Below are 26,447 nucleotides of genomic sequence, written 5' to 3' on the forward strand. Positions count from 1 at the left end.
AGGAAATTTGAATCTAAAAACATAAACACTTGTCGTCTAAAAGACGTGACATGTTTCAGTGACTCGTTTTTACATCCTAGTGGAACCATTTTAATTCCACTAGCTATTTTCCCAAATCTCAACAGTTCCTTTTCAATGTCATGATTTGGTATAAAAGGGGGACAATTCGAGATTGTTATACGGCTCGAATGAGACACCAGCGGAGAAATGACAACATAAACGCCACTCACCCAAATGCCGCTCTCAACCAACCGACTTGCACCAGTCTGCGCACACGTCAGATCAGATCACTTCGACATGGCTGCGTATAAGAGGTAAAAACTATATAAATACTGTTCGTTTTCTCACACAAACCGCTCGTTTCGTGTCTTAGGCCATCAATGTGTACTTACGATGGGGAATTGTTTAATTTGGACGACGGGGAATTGTTTTAATTTGGACTCTGTGCTTGTGTTTTGAGACAGTGACCATAGACCTGCATTATATGACTGACAGACAAGAACGGTTTGACCTAAAAATATCAAAATTGAAACTACTGCGGAAAAAAAGACACCTACATCTTGGATGCCCTTGAGGTAAGCTAAAACATACCAAAAATTAATTTCAAAGTGAACTATCCCTTTAAACTGAAACTAAATGAGATTACACACTAATAAAAGGTGTAAACAGGGATCTCCACGCTTCACCTGGTATAAAAGTCAGTTTTATACATTTAAAAGCGAGTTTTTACCTTAGAGATTATAGAACACAATGAACTATGAGACAAACTTGCAGAAAAAAAACCCAGTTCAGCAGAAAAACACACAGTTCTTCATGAGAACACGGAAGTGAAAGGGAGTTCAGTGCTTTTGATGATCGAGGTTCCATTTCAGAGGAGGACAAAGAAACATCTGCAAATATTGTCATAATTCAAGGTAAGTTAGGAAATATCTTAACTTACTGACAAAGTTTGTGTCATGTTTCCAGTGATCACAGAAGATTCATGCAGCTCAACTAATAGAGCTTTAATGCATTTTACAAGTCTGAAACTAGTCTCTGAATGTCTAAGTGTGTGTGTGTGTGTGTGTGTGTGTGTGTGTGTGTGTGTGTGTGTGTGTGTGAGTGAGTGAGTGAGTGTATCTGGTGTCTGCTGACTATTTTTTCCTTTAATGATAATTTTTTGTTTGAATTGTTATTATTCACAATAACTATTGTAACTTTTAGTATGTTCAGTGTCACATTATTTTTATTTTTATTCCAGTCTGGTCTGAATTGTAAAAGACAAGTCTTCCAAGCAGGGACGTGCACAGGGGGGTTTCTCAGGTTGCCCAGGTTGCCCGGGCAACTGCCCATATGCCCTTCTCGACTCACGTTGCCCTTCCGAGGGGAAAAATAAATAAATAAATAAATCGTACAATGGATGCAGAATTTCACGTAGGCCTAGATAGAAAAAATAAAATTCGGCCACCGAAAGTGAAAGTCTAAATGTTTAAAAAATGCTTCATAATAGTTGACCTGGCCACAGTGTCATTTCGTTACACACATTTATTTGCACATACTGCATAGATCTCTGCTATAAAAGCAAAATTATTTAAATACTTTTCCCTTTTCCTTTTCTCCAACAGTCCATGAGGGACGATGGCAACTGTTTTAGAGCTGCTTCAAAATACTCTAGAAGAGCTGGAAAAAGACAATCTGAAGAAATTTAGGAGTCGCTTAAAACAAGATGGATCCATTGGAGCTGGTAAACTGGAGGATGCTGATGTCATTGATATAGTGGATATAATGATTAACCATTTTGGAGAAGAAGAAGCTGTGGAGAAAACACTGAACATCCTGAGGGGGATGGACCAGAACCGGCTGGCTGAAGAGTTACAGAACAACTACACTGACTGTAATATTTTTATTTTGAAAAAAGCTTATTGTTCACCAAGGCTGAATTTAATTATAAAAAATTGTTAAAATATTACAATTTAAAACTAGATTAAAAAGCAAAAAAAAAAAAAAAAAAAAAAAAAAAAATGTAGTTTTAAAAGCTTGAAGTTTGAAGGTTTTCAGTTTGTAATAGTTTTAAGTTTTAGTTTAGTAGTTTTAAAAGCCAGTCAGCCAGATAGATAGACAAACATAAAGACAGACAGGGTGTTGCTATGCAGTTGCTAGGGTTATTAGGGTGGTTGCTAGGGTGTTGCTAGCAAAGCCATGCGTTTGTGTAATAAAAAAATATCCATATTTAAAACTTTATTAGCTATAATAACTAGCTTCCAGCAGACGGCCGTACACATACTGTGCAAGTCGACTTGCACCACAAGAGTAACTCCTGATGCGATGTATGACGTAGGATGTAGGAGTATCGTAAGTGTGTTTAGCCTCTAGCGGTTTAAACAAATAGGGCTGAGCAATAAGCTCAAGCTCCTCTTCTCTTATATTGTAATCCTCTGACATTTCTCTTTAAAATTTCTCATTTCTAATTCGTGACCGGTGTTTTGTTTGGCTCTATCCTCTGCGCTTCCGCGTTCATCAATGCTTCATGTGTCAGGTCAGGGGTTACTCTTTCACCGCAAATCGCTGCGTAAGGCCGTCTGCTGGAAGCTAGTTATTATAGCTATTATAAATATGGACAAAAACCCATGGATTCGCTTCAGAAGGCCTTTATTAACCCCCTCATTGTATAAAAATCAGCTGGTCACGAGAACTAAGACTAAAAATTTACACATTGTAAGACTCTCAGTAGGAAGATCAAAGACTGACAAAACCCCCTCACTCGAAACTATATTAAATCTAATCACTAAATTGATGCCACCATGTTCACCTTGAATGCCCAATACAGTGTAGTGTAAATGTGTAATCCCACAAGGTCTAGCAGTCTGAGTTTGGTGGATGTAGCTTGAAAAGTCTAGGAGGAGATGCATTTAGAAAATTTGTAGTAAATTAAAGAAGAAGAATAAAGAGCTTTTTCAAGCCAACTTAATAACTGTTTTCTAATTAAATATCTTTAAAATCCTATGTTGTCATAACAGTAAAGTTTCACTGCTGAATTTTCAGCGTCATTACTCCAGTCTTCAGTGTCACATGATCCTTCAGAAATCATTCTTATATTAATATTTAGTTAATAGTTTAATAGTTGCTGCTTAATAAAGTGTTGACACACAATGCAGATCCTTTTTCAGGAAACATTGATGAACATAAAGTCTCATTGTTTTCTTTCTCTTCACAGTGCAAGAATCATTAGAGCCAGCGAAGAAACGCCAAAGAAATCAAGGTGAATTAACCATAGATGAGTCCTTACAGCGGTATCAAAAATTAATTAAAAACCTTTGTATAATTTTCTTGTGTTTTGTTCACACCTTTTCCTGTTTATTTATATTTTTTCATAACAGATGATTTTCGGCTGCAGGAATTCTTGAAAACTCACAAAATGAACATGAAGGAGAAAGTAGAGCACATTTTTGAGGGTAAAAAGGAAAATGAAGCATATCTCAAGGATGTTTTCACAGAACTCTTCATTACGGAGGGGGATCTTAGAGAAGTCAATCAAGAACATGAGATTCTGCAGATTTATAAAGCCAATAAACCCAATAAATCACAGGACAGGCCAATTAAATGCAATGATGTATTTAGTCTGAAAAAAAATAAGAAGAAAAAGATTGTGCTGACCAAAGGTGTCGCTGGCATTGGAAAAACTGTCTCAGTGCACAAGTTCATTCTGGACTGGGCAGAAGGAGAAGCCAATCAGGATATAGACTGTGTTTTCCTGCTTCCATTCCGAAAGATTAACTGCATTAAAGACACAGAGATCAGTCTGCATGAGTTTCTACAGAGATTTAATCCAGAATTGAAGAAACTGGAAACAGCAAAGATATTTAAGATATTTAGTTGTAAGCTTGCGTTTATCTTTGATGGACTGGATGAGAGTCGACTGACTTTGGATTTTGACCGTGAAATTGAAAGGAGTGTTGAGGATCAATTATCTGTAGATGGACTGTTTACAAGTCTGGTGAATGGGTCTCTGCTTCCATCAGCTCACGTCTGGGTGACATCACGACCAGCAGCAGCCAATCAGATCCCTCCTGAGTATGTAGGGTTGTTCACAGAGGTGCGAGGATTCACTGACCAGCAGAAGGAGGAGTATTTCAGAAAGAGAATCAAAGATCAGACTCAGGCGTCCAGAATGATCTCACACATTAAGAAATCTCTTAGTCTCTACATCATGTGTTACATTCCCGTGTTCTGTTGGATCACAGCCACTGTTCTTCAGGACGTCCCCGTTGGGAACAATGCAGAAAACATCAACAGGACACTCACTGAAATGTACATCCACTTCCTGCTGATACAGATGAATATGAAGAGCCAGAAGCATGACAGAAAAACAGAAAGAGATCGTACCAAGCTCTTAGATTCCAATAAAACAATGATTTTGAAGTTAGCTAAGCTGGCGTTTAAACAACTGAAGAAGGAAAACATAGTGTTCTGTGAGGAAGATCTGACAGCATGTGGTATTGATGTAAGTAAAGACTTTGAGTCCACAGGAATGCTGACTGAGATCTTTCAGCAAGAAGCTGGACTTCATGAGATGAAGGTCTTCTGCTTCGTGCATCTGAGTGTTCAAGAGTTCCTCGCTGCAGTGCACGTGTTCCTCTGCTACCTGAACAAGAACATGGACGAGCTGCAGTTTTTCCTTGAAGAAACACAATTCAAGGTCAGGCCTGACAACATCGACAAGCCAGACAAAAATATTGCTTTACATGATTTACTAAAGAAGGCTGTTGAGAAAGCAATGCAAAGTCAGAAAGGACATTTAGACCTGTTTGTACGGTTTCTGCTGGGCATTTCACTGGAATCGAATCAGAAACTGCTCAGAGGCCTGTTCACACACACTGAAGACAGCAAAGACAGCGTCACAGAAATAACCAAACACATTAAAGAACAATTACAAAGCTATACGAACATCTCATCTGAAACTTCAGTCAACCTGTTCTACTGCTTACTGGAGCTCAATGACAATTCATTATATACAGAAATACAAAGATACTTCAGATCATCTCCAGAAAGAGAGCTCTCGTCTTCCATGTGCTCATTGATGGCTTACGTACAGCTGATGTCAGAGGAGGTGCTGGATGAGCTCGATCTGAGGAACAAGACATCATTGGGAGGCCGCATTAATCTCCTGCCAGCTGTGAGATGCTGTAGAAAAGCAGAGTAAGAAACTTGCTGTTTAATCAAAGTTTTTAATTCTGAAAATCAAGTTTTAGCGTACGATGCAGAGTAAAGTATCATGTTTTTACTGATTTTAGAGAGTAAAATCTGTATTTACTAAAATGGATTTACTAAACAGTGGTTTTATAGACATCAATTTGAACGTTATTTTCACTTGACTGTCACATCAGTTCTAGCATATATGACATTTATATTTTTGCAGAAAGCTTGAATCTTCACAAACATGACATAACATATCACTGTTACTACAAACACTGTTCCTACAAGATGAACACACAATACATGCCATGGACAAATGTCCTGTTTTTACAGACTCTCCTCCTGTTCTCTCGATGACTCCTGCTGTGAAACCGTGGCTTTGGCCCTGCAGACACCAAACTCACCCCTGAAAGAGCTGGACATGAGTGTCAATAACCTGAAGGATTCTGGAGTAAAGCTGCTCTCTGATGGACTGAAGAGCCTAAACTGTCAGCTGAAGATATTGAGGTTTGAGATTCATTCTTATACAGCACCCTCATCAGTATTTCATCCACTACAAACAGAGTATGACATTATAAAACGCTTAACATGAAAATGCTTAACATGCCTTAATGCTCAAAGACAGTGATTTTAATATATCAAACTCAGTACACACCGCATTGATGATGCTTAATATACAGGCAAGCAGATGAACCCAGAATTTGAATACTATGCGCTTAATTGCATGTTAATTGTTTTTCTTTATAATTGTTTGCTATGGGGAAACAATTTACATAAAACTTTGCACATTGCGTTCAAATTCTGGGTTCATCTATTTGCCTGTACATTGTATATTTTATTAATAAAGTGTATCACTGTAAGCAAGATGATGATGATGAAGTCAAGGAAGCATGTATTGCAATAGGGATGTTTTCTCCCCATTATGCCCATGCATGACAGATGACGTCAAATCTTGCTGTACATTTCTAAGATTAACAAAGTGGCATTTCTCTGTTATTAGTTAATCTGGACGTATTATATCATACAACAAATTGTGCAAATCAAATATTGTGTATTTATATATATATTTACAGGGTTTGAAATTGAAGTTAACTTTTTCACTCACCGGCCAATTTGGCTATTTTTTTAAGTTACCGGCCATTCAGAACTTCTACTAGCCAAAAAGAAATAAACCAGATTAACTACGTCACAGCTATATATATATATATATATATATATATATATATATATATATATATATATATATATAGTATATATGTATAATAACATTTGTATTTCATACATTCATTTTTTATTTAAACAAAAACCTGTCATCCATCCATCTCCTCCCTTCCCATTTCATCCTCATCACCAAAAATGTATTTAAGATGGACAGATCAATACGCTACAAAGAACATAAAAAAAAATAACCAAAAAAATAATAAACATGAATGAACACCTGAAGGTACGTGTGTTGAAAGATACAGTACAACTTACTGAATCATATTATATCTTGTGTAATCGCTCGATCAACCAGTGTTTCAACGGCGGAAAGACATCAGTAAAATAGCTTTTAAAGAATATCCCACATCGCATTACATTTACCTCAGGCAAGTCATTCAGTGTATGTGAGCTTGTTCGCCAGAGAAATGTACTATTTCGCTAAATATATGCACTATATTAGCCTACATATTCATTATATTTTATTTAACCTGTTAGTGATGTCTTGATTATTTAATGTATGTTTAACATATATGTCATGAAAATGACAGCCAGTGTGTAAATGATTATATTTAAACAACGAATTGGAGTAAATACATAATTTTATATTTAAATTTAGAAGTCAGTGCAAAAATGCCTTATGTGCAGTTTACATGTTTGCATACAATTTGTTATGTGAGTGTTGATTATTATATTTAAAAATAAATAGCAACTGAATTTGATTTATGATTGGCAGAATACTCTGCTATGATGCGACCGTGTTCCCCTCTGTCCCACACACATATGCATATAACATGCTGTAGGCTATATAGTTATGGAAGTAAAATAATGCCAAATGTTTTTGAAACAAAAAAGTCTGTTGAATTGCTCTACTTGGAAAAAAATAGGCATTGCATTAACCATGCTTGCATTTTAATGCATTGTATTTTTAGGGCTTGCATTTTTATGGGCTGAAATTCAAAATGGTTGAATATTTAAGCTGTGAATATTTCAATTAAAAATATTTCAAACTCATTTCCATTATAAAAAATTCAATAATCCATATTTACCTTTCATAATTTACTTCCAAAATATTCAAACTGTTTAAAAATACAACCTATAATATTCAATAGGCATTTTTCGGTCCATTTTATTTCACTTTGCAAATTCGCTTCCACAAATTCAGTGGTTCAAATTCAACAGTAAATTCAACATTGACATCCAGGAACTGCAGGAAAAGCAGTAGTTTTACCGAGCATACTCTCCATCTGCTGTTAGTCAACCTCACCAGCAGGTGGTGCAAAAGTGCGTGTTGTTGACGAAGACCAGCAACAGTTAGAACAAGCCATTCATTCATAACATGAAAATGATTACCTGTGTCAGTATATATGCGGAAAAGATGATACAGACACAAAAGCTGTGTTTATGTTTCATTCAATAACTCCATTGTTACGTTCCCTGTGTAGCCTACATGTCATCAGCTTTCTCTACCATGAACAGGATTATAATCGGTTTCCCTCAATACCTCATACTCAAGGATTCCCCTTCCGTCGGGACAAAACACTTAATGTAGCTTTATGGACTAATACAGTGATATAAAAGACCAAACTTGCACCTTATTGGGAATGTAGGCTGTAGGTTACTATATAGGCTACAGGCAAGCAGATGGCATAAAATCAACACTTGATAAATTAATACTAACACTTTTTTTCCTCTTCTATTCTATTCTCTCTCTCTCTCTCTCTCTCTCTCTCTCTCTCTCTCTCTCTATATATATATATATATATATATATATATATATATATATATATATACACAGTGGGGAGAACAAGTATTTAATACACTGCCGATTTTGCAGGTTTTCCCACTTACAAAGCATGTAGAAGTCTGTAATTTTTTTATCATAGGTACTCTTCAACTGTGAGTGACGGAGTCTAAAACAAAAATCCAGAAAATCACATTGTATGATTTTTAAGTAATTAATTTGCATTTTATTTCATGACATAAGTATTTGATACATCAGAAAAGCAGAACTTAATATTTGTTACAGAAACCTTTGTTTGCAATTACAGAGATCATACATTTCCTGTAGTTCTTGACCAGGTTTGCACACACTGCAGCAGGGATTTTGGCCCACTCCTCCATACAGACCTTCTCCAGATCCTTCAGGTTTCGGGGCTGTCGCTGGGCAATACGGACTTTCAGCTCCCTCCAAAGATTTTCTATTGGGTTCAGGTCTGGAGACTGGCTAGGCCACTCCAGGACCTTGAGATGCTTCTTACGGAGCCACTCCTTAGTTGCCCTGGCTGTGTGTTTGGGGTCGTTGTCATGCTGGAAGTCCCAGCCACGACCCATCTTCAATGGTCTTACTGAGGGAAGAAGGTTGTTGGCCAAGATCTCGCGATACATGGCCCCATCCATCCTCCACCCAATACGGTGCAGTCGTCCTGTCCCCTTTGCAGAAAGCACCCCCAAAGAATGATGTTTCCACCTCCTTTCTTCATGGTTGGGATGGTGTTCTTGGGGTTGTACTCGTCCTTCTTCTTCCTCCAAACACGGCGAGTGGAGTTTAGACCAAAAAGCTCTATTTTTGTCTCATCAGACCACATGACCTTCTCCCATTCCTCCTCTGGATCATCCAGATGGTCATTGGCAAACTTCAGACGGGCCTGGACATGCGCTGGCTTGAGCAGGGGGACCTTGCGTATGCTGCAGGATTTTAATCCATGACGGCATAGTGTGTTACTAATGGTTTTCTTTGAGACTGTGGTCCCAGCTCCCTTCAGGTCATTGACCAGGTCCTGCCGTGTAGTTCTGGGCTGATCCCTCACCTTCCTCATGATCATTGATGCCCCACGAGGTGAGATCTTGCATGGTGCCCCAGACCGAGGGAGATTGACCGTCATCTTGAACTTCTTCCATTTTCTAATAATTGTGCCAACAGTTGTTGCCTTCTCACCAAGCTGCTTGCCTATTGTCCTGTAGCCCATCCCAGCCTTGTGCAGGTCTACAATTTTATCCCTGATGTCCTTACACAGCTCTCTGGTCTTGGCCATTGTGGAGAGGTTGGAGTCTGTTTGATTGAGTGTGTGGACAGGTGTATTTTATACAGGTAATGAGTTCAAACATGTGCAGTTAATACAGGTAATGAGTGGAGAACAGGAGGGCTCCTTTTAAAGAAAAATTAACAGGTCTGTGAGAGCCGGAATTCTTACTGGTTGGTAGGTGGTCAAATACTTATGTCATGCAATAAAATGCAAATTAATTATTTAAAAATCATACAATGTGATTTTCTGGATTTTTTTTTAGATTCTGTCTCTCACTGTTGAAGTGCACCTATGATTAAAATTACAGACCTCTACATGCTTTGCAAGTAGGAAAACCTGCAAAATCGGCAGTGTATCAAATACTTGTTCTCCCCACTGTATATATATAGTATAGTATGCCTATACGTGTATTGCATTAGCTTAAACTGGGAAGAGTCATAGCACTTGCATATTGTTGTCCTCCTATTGTTAGTTTAACTGTAAATCGCTTTGGATAAAAGCGTCAGCTAAATCAGTGGTTCCCAATCCTGGTCCTGGGGACCCACAGCTCTGCACAGTTTGTATGTCTCCTTTATCTGACACACCCAGTTCAGTTCAGAGCTCTTTCCTAACGAGATGATGATCTGAATCAGGTGTGTTAAATGAGGGAGACATGCAAACTGTGCAGAGCTGTGGGTCCCCAGGACCAGGATTGGGAACCACTGAGCTAAATGACTAAATGTAGCCTAATAAATGCAAAATTGGCTTGACATTGGACATTCGCACATTTAGGGACCGTCTCCAAAGTTGCATACAACATTGGCATACACGTTTCTAACTTCAATAGCAAACTTTAATTTATTTGAATAAATATCAAAAATCCAAAGGGTGTGCAGTATGCCTGACACTAAATGAACACTTTACAGTTGGTTTTATGACTGTAAATCATTCTCTTCAAATGCTATTTAAGTTAGAAACGTGTATACCAATGTCGTATACACTTTAGAGACGGTCCCTAAATGTGCGAATGTACAACGTCAAGCCAACTTTATGCCAGTCTATCACTGGGAAACGCTCAGCATTAAGCTTTGCGCGTTATTCTGAGTCCATCTGCTTGCCTGCAAGTTTGGTCTTTTATATCACTGTAATTAGTCCATTAAGCTACGTTAAGCATTTTATATGTCCAGCAGGGGAATCCTTAAGTATTGAGGGAAACCCTAATAGCCTGCATGCAGAACATTGCCACAATATAAAGTTAAGGCAACTAAACAACCAAGAGAAATATATGTCAACCTCAAAAATGTAACATTGGATCTGTATATCCGCATCGGGGAATAACATTATAATCTCGTTCACGGTATAGAAAGATGCATGTAGGCTACACAGGAAAAGTAACCGTGAAGACACTGAATTTAACATAAAACTGCCGTCATAATAATCACAAATACACTTACATTGCTGTAAATTAGTTTTATGAATGAATGGCTTGCTCTAATTGTTGCTGGTCTTCGTCAACAACACGCGCTTTTGCACCATCTGCTGGTGAGATCGACTAACAGCAGATGGAGAGTATGCTCGGTAATCTACTGCTTTTCCTGCAGTTCCTGGATGTCAACATAGTAATTTCTGTCGAATTTGAACCACTGAATTTGCAAAGCGAAATAAAATGGAACGGAAATTGCCTGTTGAATATTTTAGGTTGTATTTTTTTAAACAGTTTAGATATTTTGGAAGTGAACTATGAAATGTGAATATGGATTATTGAATTTTTAATAATGAAAATGTGTTTGAAATGTTTTGAATTGAAATATTCACAGCTTAAATATTCAACCAGACTGAATTTCAGGCCATAAAAATGCAAGCCCTAAAAATACAATGCATTAAAATGCAAGCAGGGTTAATGCAATGCATATTTTTACAAGTAGTGCAATTCAACAGGCTTTTTTTGTTTCAAGAACATTTGGCATTATTTTACTTCCATATATAGTTTACATGATAAAAGTAGGCTAATCTTAAAGATATACTTCTAGTTTTAATAAATTAATCAGGCCTTTAAAGTTTGGGCAAAAACTCCAGGCAATGATGTGTTTTCCAGTATTTAATTTATTTTCACAGCGCTGAATTTCATATGGTGATTGTGAAATATGTTATTTTTCATGTCAGTCAGATCAATTTTGATCGAACAATGCACTGTGGCTTTAATTCAGTTTGAGCGGCGCAGCAAAAATAAATGATCGAAGCAATGCTGCTTCTGCTCTGCTCCTCTACGTGTGTGTGTGTGTGTGTGCATATTATGGCAAGCCAAGTGATTCAGAATTACGCTATAGATTAATCGCGTTTACAGCCAAACGGTGTCAAATACGGCGTTTTAAACTGTATTTGACGGCGCAAGAGGTTGCACAGAGTTGCACTTTTTGGTTGCACAGAGCACACGTTATTTTACGGCGTTTTACTTTTAGTATACTGAGACACGCCTACTGATTTCCACAGCCAGTAAGTTTGAACTGTTCTCTCCCAGTCAGACCAGACCAATTCGGCATGGATCATTTGTGGTAATCCAATTCTTTTGCTCCTAAAGAGTTATTAATTTTATGGATTAAAATTATTTTTAAATCCATAAGAGTTATGGATAGAGTTTTGGATTATCCTGTTTTTTCTCCATTCACAGAAGCGCTACAGGTGAATACGATGATGAATCCCCTTATTCTGTTACTGCTATTTGTACATGCAGGCTAAAACTAAACCCCTGGAAAAAATGTTTTGCTATTTTTAATGGGTCACAGTTGTTCATTCTAATTTAATTTAATTTTAATTTAACATAATCTTGTCGATTAATGAATGGAGAATGATCGTGTCGGGTCGCAGGAAAAAACCCCCGAAATGAATCCAGTTTGTTAATAAAAGAAAACCTTTCTAATTTCCGTTTAGTTTAAGTTTTTTCAACTAATAGTTATATTTTCCTTTATTTCAGGTTTATTTCGATTAGCATAAATGTTTTTAATAGTTTTAGTTTTACTTAACTAACCCTGCCTGGGCAAAACATCGACAGAACTGTCAATTTTCCAACTCTTTCAAGCCACGAATATTTACAAATATTCTTTGAATTATTTAATGCCGGTCGGGGACACAATATCAGGCCAATCACACTCATCCAGGCCAATAACCCTACAGCTATTGTTGCAAGCATAATTTACATTTCTTTTAAGAATAATGACTCTAATGTGGGAAAGAAATAACAATGTTATTTAAATTTTTTGCTCCCTGTGCTGAGTTTGCTCCCCTTGTACCTTATGTTTTATCTTTTAAAATGACGGAAATTATTTCAAAATTCGGATTTAAAAAACGGCTTTGTACTCAGACTGAACTTCTATAGCCTACTCACAAACGGTTGACTTTTTTTCAAGTTGTTTATTTCACTATGAACTGGACGATCGAAAGGGCAATATATTTTTAATCTTCATATTACAAAAATATATTGGATATAACGAAATGTAATGTTATTTAATGAATATATAATCAATGTAATATGAATAAAACACGAATTTAAGTAAAAAATTGGAACACTATTTAATTCTGGAAGGAGAGGCCTACCAAACCTGACACATTTTTTAGAAATGGCAAAAAATACATTCGTCTGATATTTTTCAAACTTTTAAAACACACAAATTCATAGGGCATTCTATCGGTTATATCAATATTTTGTGTTACTCAGCACTTAGATGGAAATGTGCCGAGTTAAGCCAATACAGATATTTAAGAAATGTATATTTTAATAAACCCCAATTGCTGATAAAGCACCAACTTGATGAAAGCCAAGGGTCAAGAGCCCAACTAAAGCAATCACTGATCTCCATGATGGTGACCTCAAACGAAACATTTTCAATAAGACATCAACATCTAAACCTCTGTTAATTCTCAATAAGATCTTCTGTAGACGTCTGACAGAAATAAAGTCAGTCTGGTTTCTAATAAGTGAAGCTGGTAATGCTGTTTGTGGAGTTGTTTAATCAGATCTTCAGAGAGTTAATGTCTTATCTTCAGGGCACACCACACACTAATAGGAGCAAATCTAGGATTTTTTGTACTCGTGTTTGTGGTCTATCACATTTTGAAAATCTTGAAAATATGTAAAAAAAATCTTTTGGTGTGTACCCAGCATAAGGCTGTGGCTAAAGAAAGTTGAAGTTTGTGTTATTATTACTCTTTTGAAAGATGATTGAAAGAATGTTTCAGGAACATCAGACTAACCTTTAAATAACATTCTTTTAACATTAAGGAAACTGGACATTTTTATGTTCTTGGAATGTTAGAAATCAACGTTCCTATAATGTTGAATTTTAAATCAAAATTAAGTTGAAAGAACTTTTGAGGAACATTACACCTTTTAAAACACATTCCTCTAACGTCAAGAAAACTGGATATTTTTCACGTTCCCAGAACCAACACTGAATATTTGGAGAACGTTCTTATTACAAAAGTCTGTTAGCTGGGATGTAGCCTATTCATTCATTTAAAACAACAACAACAACAACGATGCAAAAATATGTAATGTGGCAAAGAAAAAGGAACGCTGATTATCGTCTCGTACACTACAAGACTACAATGTTTGAAAATGAATTTTCTTCTGGCCATCTTAAAACGACCTGGATTCTTTTCCTTGTTTAAAAACTCCTTATGAGCATAAGAATTGGATTAAATTATCCGTGCCGAATTGGTCTGGTCTGACTCAGTTCATCATTGATTGGGAGAGAACAGTTCAAACTTACTGGCTGTGGAAATCAGTGGGCGTGTCTCATTATACTAAAAGCAAAACGCCGTAAAATAACATGCACTTTGTGCAACCAAAACAGCGCTTTTTACGGCGTCATATGGCGAGATGAACGGTGTAAAAAGCGGCGCTTTCCATGCACACTAAAATGGCATCGAATACGACTGACGTCATTTTTACGCCATTTGTAATTACAATGGCGTATCTTGCGCCGTCAAATACGGTTTAAAACGCCGTATTTGACGGCGTTTGGCTGTAAACGCGATTAATCTATAGCGTAATTCTGAACCACTTGGCTTGCCATAGTTTGTGAGTGAGTGAGTGTGCTCTGCGCGCTGTGTGAATGCTCTAACCTGTTAACATCGGCAGCGAAAAGAATTCGCGCTGCTAACGCGTGCAGTGTGAAACCAGTGTAAGGAACTTGTAATTATAACTGAATTAATTTAAAGACAGAGACACAATTTGTTTAGTATAATTGTATCAGAAGTTACATTATTTCTCCGTTAGAATAGATGACGGCAAAGACTATGAAGGTAATAGAGCTGGTAAGTCCCGCCCCTTCCGCTAACCCCACTGGACCTCTAGGTTGAAAAATCGTCAATGCAAGTGAATGTGAGAAAATAATTATTTTCTGGTCCCGTTTGAATTTTGCCATGAATGTGAACATATGTTGTCTGTGAATTTTTAATATAATTTTTCGTGTGAAGAATGCTACAATTTAGCGGGTAGAAGTTTGATACGGTTAGACTTTGTGTGAGAGCACTTTGTGGACTACAACCAGTGGCGGCGCCAGGGAGGAGCTAGGTGGTGCTGTAGCTCCCCCTATAATAGCCATACCATAGCACCTGCCCAGCACCCCCAAGAAATGTCTGTAATTTTTTTATATTTATATTTTAATGTCATGTTTGAATAGTCTTTTTCATGTTGTTAAAAATAGGAATTAAATAATAATTTAAAAATCGCGAGCGGACGGGCGGGGGCGGGCGCGGGCGCCGTGAGCGCTGAGCGAGCAGGAACGAGTAACGTTAGTGAGTTATCGTTGAAAAAGATGGATATAGCAAAAAAGCTGTCGGGGACTAAAAATAAAGAGGGAAAAGGAGATGGCATGTCAATTGATGTGACAGCAGCTAAATAAGTGGATGGTGAAAGGCTACAGGTAGGATTTAAAGTGTGACGTCCAGGCATGTGGGCTACTGGCCATCGGGACTACCGGGAGATTCCCGGTGGGCCAACGTGCTTTTTGGGCCGATACATCTCATACTTTTTTTTTTTTTTGTCTTAACGGCCCATAAAACTCGTACATCGGCTGTCACGGAATAGATGATCATGAGACGAGGATACAGATGCAGAGGAAATTTATTAGTGACATTCAGACAAGGTACAAAAACTCAAAACACAGAGACTCCAGGAACAAGAAACTGGGACAACGAACCAGCACAAGACTACAAACACAAGGAGGCTAAATAGGGGAACAAACAAAGGAGGGTAACGAGACAGACAGGTGGGACAAATAAACCAATAATCAGATAACAAGATGGGAGGGGCTAGACAATAGACACGAGCACATGGCTCAAAATAACAAAACACCCATGTGCAGCACAAGACAAGACAGGCATGTGACATTACCCCCTCCCTACGGAGCGGCTACCAGAAGCTCCATAAGACTAGGGCGGGACGGGAGGGACAGACCAGGGCGGGACGGGAGGGACAGACCAGGGTGGGACGGGAGGGACAGACCAGGGCGGGACAAGGGGAATGGACAGTTCAGAAGGCCAGGGAGGAACACAAAGTTCGGGAGTCCAGGGCGGAGCAGACAGTCCATCTGGCGGCCAGGGCGGAGCAGACAGTCCATCTGGCGGCCAGGGCGGAGACGACAGTCCATCGGGCGGCCAGGGCGGAGACGACAGTCCATCGGGCGGCCAGGGCGGAGACGACAGTCCATCGGGCGGCCAGGGCGGAGACGACAGTCCATCGGGCGGCCAGGGCGGAGACGACAGTCCATCGGGCGGCCACGGCGGAGACGACAGTCCATCGGGCGGCCACGGCGGAGACGACAGTCCATCGGGCGGCCACGGCGGAGACGACCCCTCGGGCGGCCAAGGAACAGGCACCGGCTCAGGAACAGACACCACCGGCTCAGACACCACCGGTTCAGGAACAGATATCAGCGGCCCAGGAACAGGCGCCACCGGCTCAGACACCACCGGCTCAGGAACAGATACCACCGGCTCAGGAAAAGACACCACCGGCTCAGACACCACCGGTTCAGGAACAGATACCACCGGCTCCGGTTCAGGAACAGATACCACCGGCTCCGGTTCAGGAACAGATACCACCGGCTCCGGTTCAGGCTCAGGAACAGGGACCACCGGCTCAGGCACTGGAACTGGCACCACCGGCTCAGGCACTGGAACTGGCACCACCGGCTCAGGCACTGGAACTGGCACCACCGGCTCAGGCACTGGAACTGGCACCACCGGCTCAGGCACTGGAACTGGCACCACCGGCTCAGGCACTGGAACTGGCACCACCGGCTCAGGCACTGGCACCACCGGCTCAGGCACTGGAACTGGCACCACTGGCTCGGCAGACGTGACGTGAACAGGCTCGGCGGCAACCATCTTGTCCGCAGACACTGGATCCGGTTCGGCAGCGGCCATCTTGTCCGAAGACACAGGCTCGATGGCGGCCATCCTGTCCGAAGACACAGGCTCGGCAGACGTGACGTGAACAGTTCTGGGAAACTCTAGGATCTTGTATAGTCTTTCAAAGTAATTCAACAGAGTCTCAGCTGCTCTGTCTACCTCAGACTGCACGGGGACCTCCGAGACTGGGACCACCGGAACTGGGACCACCGTACTCGGGACCACCGGAACCGGGACCACCGGAACAGTCACGGAGGGGTTCTTCCCTCTCCTCCGTTTCGGGACCAGCGGTGATGGCTTTCTTTTCCGCTGACTGCCGTCTGCAGTGGTCCTCTCCTCCTCCATAGTCCTTTGAGCGCACCTGGCGAAGTACTCCAGCAAGGAAATAGAGGATCCTTTCTCCTCTCCCTGAGGAAAAATCTCACTCTGCTGTATCCACATTTTGGCTGGTTCGTTCTGTCACGGAATAGATGATCATGAGACGAGGATACAGATGCAGAGGAAATTTATTAGTGACATTCAGACAAGGTACAAAAACTCAAAACACAGAGACTCCAGGAACAAGAAACTGGGACAACGAACCAGCACAAGACTACAAACACAAGGAGGCTAAATAGGGGAACAAACAAAGGAGGGTAACGAGACAGACAGGTGGGACAAATAAACCAATAATCAGATAACAAGATGGGAGGGGCTAGACAATAGACACGAGCACATGGCTCAAAATAACAAAACACCCATGTGCAGCACAAGACAAGACAGGCATGTGACATCGGCGGCCCATTCGTTTTGTTTTGCTTAATTGGCGGCGCATGGGTTAGTGCCGGTGTAATGCATTGGTCAAAAAAAGTCAGCATTAGTTTTTTTTTGACACCCCATGAAACCATGAAACACGTAGATCAGCGGCTCATTGGTTCTTTTCTTGATTGACACTGGACTGGCCCAATCATATCTTTAATGTGAAGTATAGAAATATACTCTTTCAAGTATAGAAATTAGTACAAAACTAATTATGAAAGTTTCCTTTATTTTTCAGTGCATTTGTTTTACAATATATGGCTATTACTATCATGGGATTCATATTATAACTATTATTATTATGTAGTGTAATGTAGACTGACACTGTAACTAAAAGAGGTTTGAATTTTTCTTTGTTTCTTTGAGCTTTTCATTTTTAACTCTCAAAGTGCACCAGATTGATGATTGCCAAAATTGTTGCTGCATACCCCTCTGACACTGGGTAGTTGCATCCCTGTCTATAGCCCTTGCGTTGAATACTTTTACATATATATACAGTAGCCTATATATATGCTTATAGTCGTGGAACGAGTATAGTTAATGCGGGCGTGTACGCATGTGTATACTTTCATTATGGTGTTGTTCATGATGGCGTTTCATTATGGTGGTCCGATGCGACCTCCATAATGAAATGCCCCAAAATTCAAAGCACCTTCTCTTAAGTGTTGAGCATCCCCATAGCACCTGCAACAGAAAATCTCTGGAGCCGCCACCGACTACAACTCTTTTTACATCAGACGGGAATCTGAAGAAAGAACAGCCCATTTGGTTTGAATGGTGACATTTGGTTACAAAACACACAGGCATCTCGATCTGTCTCCATAGATTATCGCAGCATTAGCACTGTGATTTGACAAGTGGAGGGAAAATGTGTTATGGGGTGACGTCAAATAGGCGACATGTAGTCTTTCTCGTTATGTCTTTTCCACAACTGCTAGCCAAAGAATCATACAATATACTGTCAAACTCGTAACATGAAAAATTATATAAAAAATTCACAGACAACATATGTTCACATTCATGGCACAAAAACGGGACCAGAAAATAATTATTTTCTCACATTCACTTGCACTGACGATTTTTCAACCTAGAGGTCCAGTGGGGTTTTACGGATGGGCGGGACTTACCAGCTCTATATGATGTCATAAAGAATCGTATGCGCAGGATAAGATTTGTGAAGTGTACATAAGATTGCAAATGTAGATTAAATTTGCATGCGCAAGAGAAGATTTGTAAATCGCCTTTCAAGTGTAAGAAAAAAATATTTGCAGCATTTTACTGTTATTTGTAAGTGTAATGCATGCATTGTGAAACTGCAGCTTCGTGCTAACGCAACATAAATAGGATCTGTATTCTTCTGACTTCCATTTTTCCGCACTTACACTTTTGGCACATTTTTACCCTAACCCTAACCCTAACCCTAACCCTAACTGCAAGCCTGTGAACAGCAATTTCCAACCGTAAACAGAGTCAGGAACTGCTAAACAGATTAATTGCGTAAAATCAAACTTTTTGTAAAAAATAAACTGTTGCAAATGTCTAAATGGCTTGTTGTGTGCATGGGGCAAAAAAGTTCCCGAAATAACCCGATTTGTACAGTTGCATCTTTCTTTTACCTGCACTTCCAGTTTTGGCACGATTCTCTCACTCATTGAGTTTTGCAAGCGTGAAGAGGAGGGCGGGTCCGCCTTCATGTAGCCAATCAAATGAGCTTCTCGCTGGCTCTCGATTTACTCTTATCTGATTGGTTCAAAAAACACGCCAGTCACCAGAACACATCTTAGTCTACATTTGGCTCAGAAAGTTTTAACTTGCCCTAACTTTTAATGCACACATAGGCCTACATGCTAAATAAATAAACAAATAAATAAATCATGATTGCTTAATAGGCTGTGCACCATTAGGTTGACTAGTCCATACTGAATTTCGAGCTGGTGTGTTAAGAAGGACAATTTCTGTGTATTCAGTGCATGTATCCTGCTCATCAGGCCATATCAGTCTGTAATCTTGATGCTGCTGAATGTAGGCTTAGTATCTACTACTGCATGCATAATTTCACCTGTCTACTGATCGGGATGATTCCAGAATTATTATTACTATTTTACTAAAATGAGTTACAATAATATTTTTCCCTTTTATTATGACCGCCGCTAGCGTAGCATGCCCGCATTTTTTTTTTTTTTTTCGTCATCTACTGAATTTTTCGTCAACGATACCAGGGACACCGAAACACCGGGGAACATGAAATTTGGTGGGCATGTAGCCCCACTAGACTTTTACGGAAAAATTTCGTTTGGTCCCCGGGGGCCACTCCCCCCCCCCCCCCCCCCCCGCGCTGGGCCCCCCCAAACCCCAAAAATGCAGTTTTTCCTAAATAACTACCTGAACCGTGGCACCGAGGATGAAGACATTTTTATGGTATGTTGGTCTTAAGGGCCCACATCAACCTAGCCCATAATCACTCATTTGTGATTTGCGCCCCTCCCATAAAAAATGAAAATGCAATACTATTCTGCTTTAACCCTCTGAGGTCTGAGCTGTTTTCTGGGCTCTGGAGGTGGTCTGACATGCTCTGACATTTGTGTTTTTTTCTGTTACTAGTGACATTTTCATGGCTAAAGTCTAATTACACTGTATTCAGCACAAACTCTGCTACAATAATATATCAGCAGCATGTATGTAAAAGTTTGTAGTTTTGAGATAATGACATTTATGCGTGGTTTGTGAAAATACAAAAAAAAATTCTCACTGAAATAAGGCCATGAAACCCATACTGATTATTTCTTCACAAGACTTTTGAAAATTGTATGACATAGCCTAGAATATTTGCTCCAAAACTATGTGAAAATCACCCTGACTGCTCATTCAGATAAGACAATATATTGATTTAAAATTTCTAAGACGTGTTTTGTGTGACAAAGCCATATGCGAAGATGCGTGATCATCTCATGAATATGTAAGGTTTTAACACCTGAGAAAGACAAAGACACTCCCCTAACTGCCCTATTAGGAGCGATCAGGCCCTGTCATTCAGAGCAACCTTGCACAAAGAATGAGGAGATTTAAAAAAGAATGGCTTTTAGATTGTTTGGATTTATTTACAACACAACACAATCCAAAAATACAAATGACAAAAGAGCACATTGAAAACAATGATCCAAAGACAGAGACCTTTGTGCCATTCCTAAAAACATACCTTTCATTTCCAAGGTGTTTGATTTTCACTTTACCATGTTCATGTACAGAGACTCATGTGAATGTTGAAGTCAGCAGGACTCAGTTGCATCTGGTCCCTGAAAGAAAAAAAAAAAAAGAAAAAACTGTGAACATACTGATATCAAGAGAAACTATAGGGCTGCACGATTTTGGGAATAGATTTTAGATTTTTTTGGTTAAAATTTATTTTTAAAATTCACAGAATACACACACACACACGTTTCCAACAATAGCCTATATAATGAACACCAGGTTTGTTGTGCCTTGTAGGCATAGGCTACGCAGTGCTGCATAAAATAATAATAACAATAAATTAAATCTTCCAACAGATTTCAAGAACAACTACGCTAGAGAAAAATATATTGATTATCATATGTTACTTCAAATGTTTCCATTCGTTATGATGATATGAAATGAGATAAGAGTAAAAACATAAAGCCTAAGGTTTGGTGCATTTTTCCTTTCAAACGCAATCGCGCTCCAAAATATGATACATTAAAACCCACAGCGCACTCCAAAATATGATACATTCAAACGCCATCGCGCTCCAAAATATTAAACATTATGGTTATACATATCTATGTTTGAGCAGATATCCACAAACAGAATTTAACAGGAAACACGGGTCTAAATAGTATAATATTCACCATATACAGTATCTAGCAACAGTTCAACTGCAATGTGAAGTTTATGCAACAATACCATAAACTAATAAGTAAGAATTTCTTACCTTACATCTTTCTTGTCTTCAAATCGCGTTCTTCTTCTTCTGAGGTAAATCCATGTAAGCTCACAGCGTGTCTTCCAAACTCGACGAAAAGCAGCGACTTGTGAAGTTTTTTGGTGTTTTGTGTTTGAGGTAACGAGGGCGTTCGCGTTCCATGTGGAGATTTGCATGTGAATCTCTTTTGCGCGAGTGGGCGTGTCGAATTAAAAAGTAATTAGCAAGCGTTTGAGATACTGGACATCCTGTTGGTTTTATACAAATTACTTAAACAGAGAATATTTGTTTTCAGTTTGAATCCGATCATTTAAAAGTACACACTTAAATGTGTATAAAGGTATATGGCTCATAAATGTGAGACAAGTATTCGCTGAGTTTTGTTTCAGTTTATAGACGTGCTCAAGAAAAAAAAGTTCACTGCGACGGAGAGGCAGAACGCACACCCTGTTTATTTTCTTTATTTTACAAAAGCACAATGTTTTGATTTGATTGTAAGTGGACACATACAAAAGTAGAAATATCACAGATTCTTTTTTTATATTTCTTTTTTCTGTATAACCATAAATGACGGAGTAATTTAAGTTTATGTTGCTGCTATGTGAAAAAAATCCAGCAAAACGCGTCGGCGCGTTTCTCGACCTCAGAGGGTTAATCGCCCCTATCTTCAGTTGAGATGTTCAGAACTGCACCATATTTCATTTGTATGATTAACTTGACATCCTCTGGGGGTATGCTAAGTTTCGTAGAATTTCATCCATGGGGGGGGTATAAAATAAATTCATTTATGTGCACATTTAGTGACTGTACACTCATCGGCCTGTAGATGGTGGTGTTGAGCGAAGGGTTGCTGGTTTAGGATGATACTGTCACACACACACATGCAGGAATACAAACAAACGCAAGCATGCACACACACTGACATCCACACGCACAGACACACACCCATACACACACATACAAATCCACATGCACAGACACACACACACAAACACACACGCGCACACACATGTACGCACGCATTCATACACGCACAGACACACACACACACAGACACACACATACACAAACACACACACATACACACACACACAGACAGACATGCACATGCTACTACTTTTTTTTAGGTATATACATAAACACGCAATACAGCCAAATTGCTCCACGTCATTTATTTTTGTGGAAAGCCAGTGCAGGCCTGAGCGGCGGTCATATTTTGTACCGCCATGCGGTACATCTAGTTTTAAGAGCATCTCTAAATTATGCACCATTTATCACCTGCAATGCCATCGTGTAACCACTAGATGGCTATATAGCCCTATATATAAACATATCAAGATGCTGTGTATTCCCTGGTTGCTGGGTTTTTATTTAGACATAATCAGTTACTTTTTGTCAAAGTTGAGTTTATGTTGATTTAGTATCAGTTTTTCATTACAGTCGAATACTAGCTACATAAAATAGTTTGATCAGTCACACGAAAGTAATCTCTAATCAGAATCAATATTGACAGTGCGACCAACACAATTACAAAATGTATAATTGAGTGTTAAATACCATGAACAGAGACATGATGTGAAAAACACTGCATCAGAATGGTATTATTACATAAAGAATGGGTATTAAATGTTTTGATTGTAAAGTTGAACATCTGCTCAGTGGTGTAACAGATTATATAATATATAAAATTTCAATCCAATAATGTTAACACCAGCTTGAAATTCAGTATGAATGGCAGTCAGCCTTAATCAGCCTAATGGTGCACAGCTTATTAAGCAGTCATGATTTATTTGTTTATTTATTTATTTAACACGTATGTGTGCATTAAAAGTACCATTTCGGCAACGAGAACTCAGTCAGTTCTGGTGAATGCCGTGTTTGTTGAACCAATCAGATAAGAGTAAATCGAGAGCCAGCGAGAAGCTCATTTGATTGGCTACATGAAGGCAGACCCGCCCCCCTCTTCACGCTTGCAAAACTCAATGAGTGAGAGAATCGTGCCAAAACTGGAAGTGCAGGTAAAAGAAAGATGCAACTGTACAAATCGGGTTATTTCGGGAACTCTTTTGCCCAATGCACACAACAAGTCATTTAGACATTTGCAACAGTTTATTTTTTACACAAAGTTTGATTTTACGCAATGAATCTGTTTAGCAGTTCCTGACTCTGTTTACGGTTGGAAATTGCTGTTCACAGGCTTGCAGTGCTTTTGGCCGTATTTGTGCGCAAAAACCGTGCCAAAAGTGTAAGCGCGGAAAAATGGAAGTCAGAAGAATACAGATCCTATTTATTTTGCGTTAGCACGAAGCTGCAGTTTCACAATACATGCATTACACTTACAAATAACAGTAAAATGCTGCAAATATTTTCTTCTTACACTTGAAAGGCGATTTTCACCTTTAATTGGGCGATTTTCACCTTTAATTTGAAGATTTTCAAATCTTCTCTTGCGCATGCAAATTTAATCTACGCTTTTAATCTTATGTACACTTTCACAAATCTTACCCTGCGCATGTGATTCTTTATGACATGATATTACCTTCATAAAAGACTGTCTTTATGAGTGAGTCAGTCAGTAGAGAAGACTTTTATATTGAAAGGACTGAAACTTGTGAACTGAACATGGAGAAGCAAGACGCAACTGACAAATGACTAGCGTGTCATGGCACGGGGAAACCCCATAACTGTTAAAAGGACAAGATATCGCTGCGGACATTCAAAAAATGTTTTATAACGAATATAGGACTGACCTGAAGGAAAATGCTACATCTACTGTAAATGCAGGTACACTCACTTACTCGATCTGTCACAATACTCTACTCTATAAGCTTGAACAATATCAACGAGAACATATGTTTTTTAAGTTGCCAAGAGTTGGGCAACAGCGTATGCTGCATTTTTACATCACACGAACTATAAATAAATAATAAATAAATCACATGTACCTCACATAGACCGTCCATACATGAACATGTTAAGGTGTATATCATATTGCACAGGGCATTGTTATTGCACAATTAACCACGGTATAAACCATAAAACCAGCAATAAATAACAATAACCAACAGTAGATAGTAATTAATAATATAAAACAATACATTATATAAAGTAATCAGTGCTAACCAGAGACAACCATACGTCTTTGTACTTGCCATTCAGGATTCTAATGGAGGCACAAAAGAGTTTTTAAATGATTAAGTCAACATTTGGGCACTCTATATCTTCTACCTGAAGACAGAAGCACATACTCAGGATGACCAGAATCAAGGACTGGAACTAACCGTGATATATATATATATAGGGATGGGTACCAAACCCGGTATTAAATGGGCCCCGGGGCTGAATTTTGAAAGACCGCTGTATCAATAAGCTCGGACGTTATTGGTTTTGCTGTCGGTACTGGAGAAATTAAGAAAATACACATACTATTTATAGACGTTAATAAAGACTATATAAAGACGCTATTTAATTTGTTTTATCTCGCCAGCCATTTCTATGTATAATAATTAGTGGTGGGCCGTTATCGGCAGGGCCGGCTCTAGGTTATTTGGTGCCCAAGGCGAGAGTGTTGCTCTGAAGTTATTTGGAAGAATGTGGGTAACCAAACAGTTGATATACCCCAGTGACTACCATAGTATATTTTTCTCCTATGGAAGTCAATGGGGACCAGCTATACTGTTTTGATAGCCACATTCTTCAAAATATGAATATTAGAAAAATATTAGAAACTATTAGAAGGAAATTAAAACAGGTTTGGAACAACATTAGAGTGCATAAATGAGGAGATAATTTTTATTTTTGGGTGAACTATCCCTTTAAGGACAAGCGGCAGCGTGTTTACTATTGCTACTGTCTCTTTAAGAGCTGCGCGCGACGCGTCTAATATACACGCATTTGACAAGCAGATTTTCTCTCAATTTTCTCAAGTTTGCTTTCACTTTAGACATAACCGACTTTGTTTATGTAAACCTTGTGTGTATTTAACAGTATAAGCACAAAAAGACTCGAAAGATAACTTTATATATTTCTTCAAAAGCAGATCGTGGAGACATTTTAATCGTCCACGATCAAAAATCGTCATATCACACACCCCTAATTTAAAGCGCTAAAACCAGCTGTCAGATGTTTTCGCGCCACTCCCGGTTGCTGAGCAACGCGCGTGAGTTTGACAGCTGCCTGTCAGAGTGACTCAGTCGTTTTTAGGATCTAGTAAAAGAAATGGACAAATACAAGCAGTGTGTGGACAGTGCACAGTAAAAGTGTACAGCGTGTGCGCAGCTTTCATAATACGATACATACATTTAATTAACTTTTTTTTTTTTTCTGCAATTTTGCGCCCCGTCCAGCAGATGGCGCCCCAGGCGGCCGCCTGTGTCGCCTGTCGGCAAAGCCGGCCCTGGTTATCGGCGTTAACGTGAGACTCTTATCGCGCGATAAAAAAAATATCGCCGTTAATCTATTCTCCAAGTTGGGTTGGGAGATGGCTCTATACTACACAAGCTATGATGACGCAATCTACCCGCGGCCGCGAGGTAAACCCGGCTGCAACGCATATTCGTCGTCATCTTTTAAACACGGCTGAAAGTGAAAGCTGGTGAAAAAGATCGGTGCAACATCCATTATTTGGACTTGGTTCGGGTTTATGCCGTCAGACGAGTGTCACGGTTCATAAATCCTATGCCTCCTTCTTGTCTCGTGTTTCTGTTGTTGTGTGTGTGTGTGTGCTGATTGTGTGGGCGTGCCGACTAATTGACGCTCATCAGCGATCCCGCTCATCACTTTCATCACCAGCTGCAGCTCATCTCATCACCTATATATACTCACGCATTTCTCATCTCCCTTGTCAGATTGTTGTTTGTGATTCCCGGTTGTGTTGTTCCCGTCGTCGTTCGAGTCTGGTGCCTTCTTCGTTCCTGTTCCTG

The 26,447-nt window shown here is 39.4% G+C and overlaps 1 protein-coding gene across 7 annotated transcripts in view; it reads left to right on the forward strand.

Moving 5' to 3' along the window:
* LOC309491192 (NACHT, LRR and PYD domains-containing protein 12-like) overlaps window positions 1–26,447 on the forward strand; it is a 293,341-nt gene that overhangs the window by 179,476 nt on the left and 87,418 nt on the right. Inside the window, exons 2-6 of one of the 7 annotated variants that reach the window (XM_082160625.1) lie at window positions 660–914; window positions 1,605–1,873; window positions 3,194–3,238; window positions 3,357–5,175; window positions 5,506–5,679. The exons of 4 other annotated variants lie outside the window; for them this stretch is intronic. In XM_082160625.1, coding sequence (XP_082016751.1) covers window positions 1,618–1,873; window positions 3,194–3,238; window positions 3,357–5,175; window positions 5,506–5,679 — 2,294 coding nt within the window. In that variant the 5' untranslated portion in view covers window positions 660–914; window positions 1,605–1,617. The remainder of the gene's footprint in view (window positions 1–659; window positions 915–1,604; window positions 1,874–3,193; window positions 3,239–3,356; window positions 5,176–5,505; window positions 5,680–26,447) is intronic. 2 more of the 7 variants (XM_082160626.1, XM_082160624.1) reach the window with 2 other exon arrangements.

This window comes from Leuciscus leuciscus, assembly GCF_965113295.1.
Source record: "Leuciscus leuciscus genome assembly, chromosome: 25".
NCBI lineage: Eukaryota > Metazoa > Chordata > Actinopteri > Cypriniformes > Leuciscidae > Leuciscus > Leuciscus leuciscus.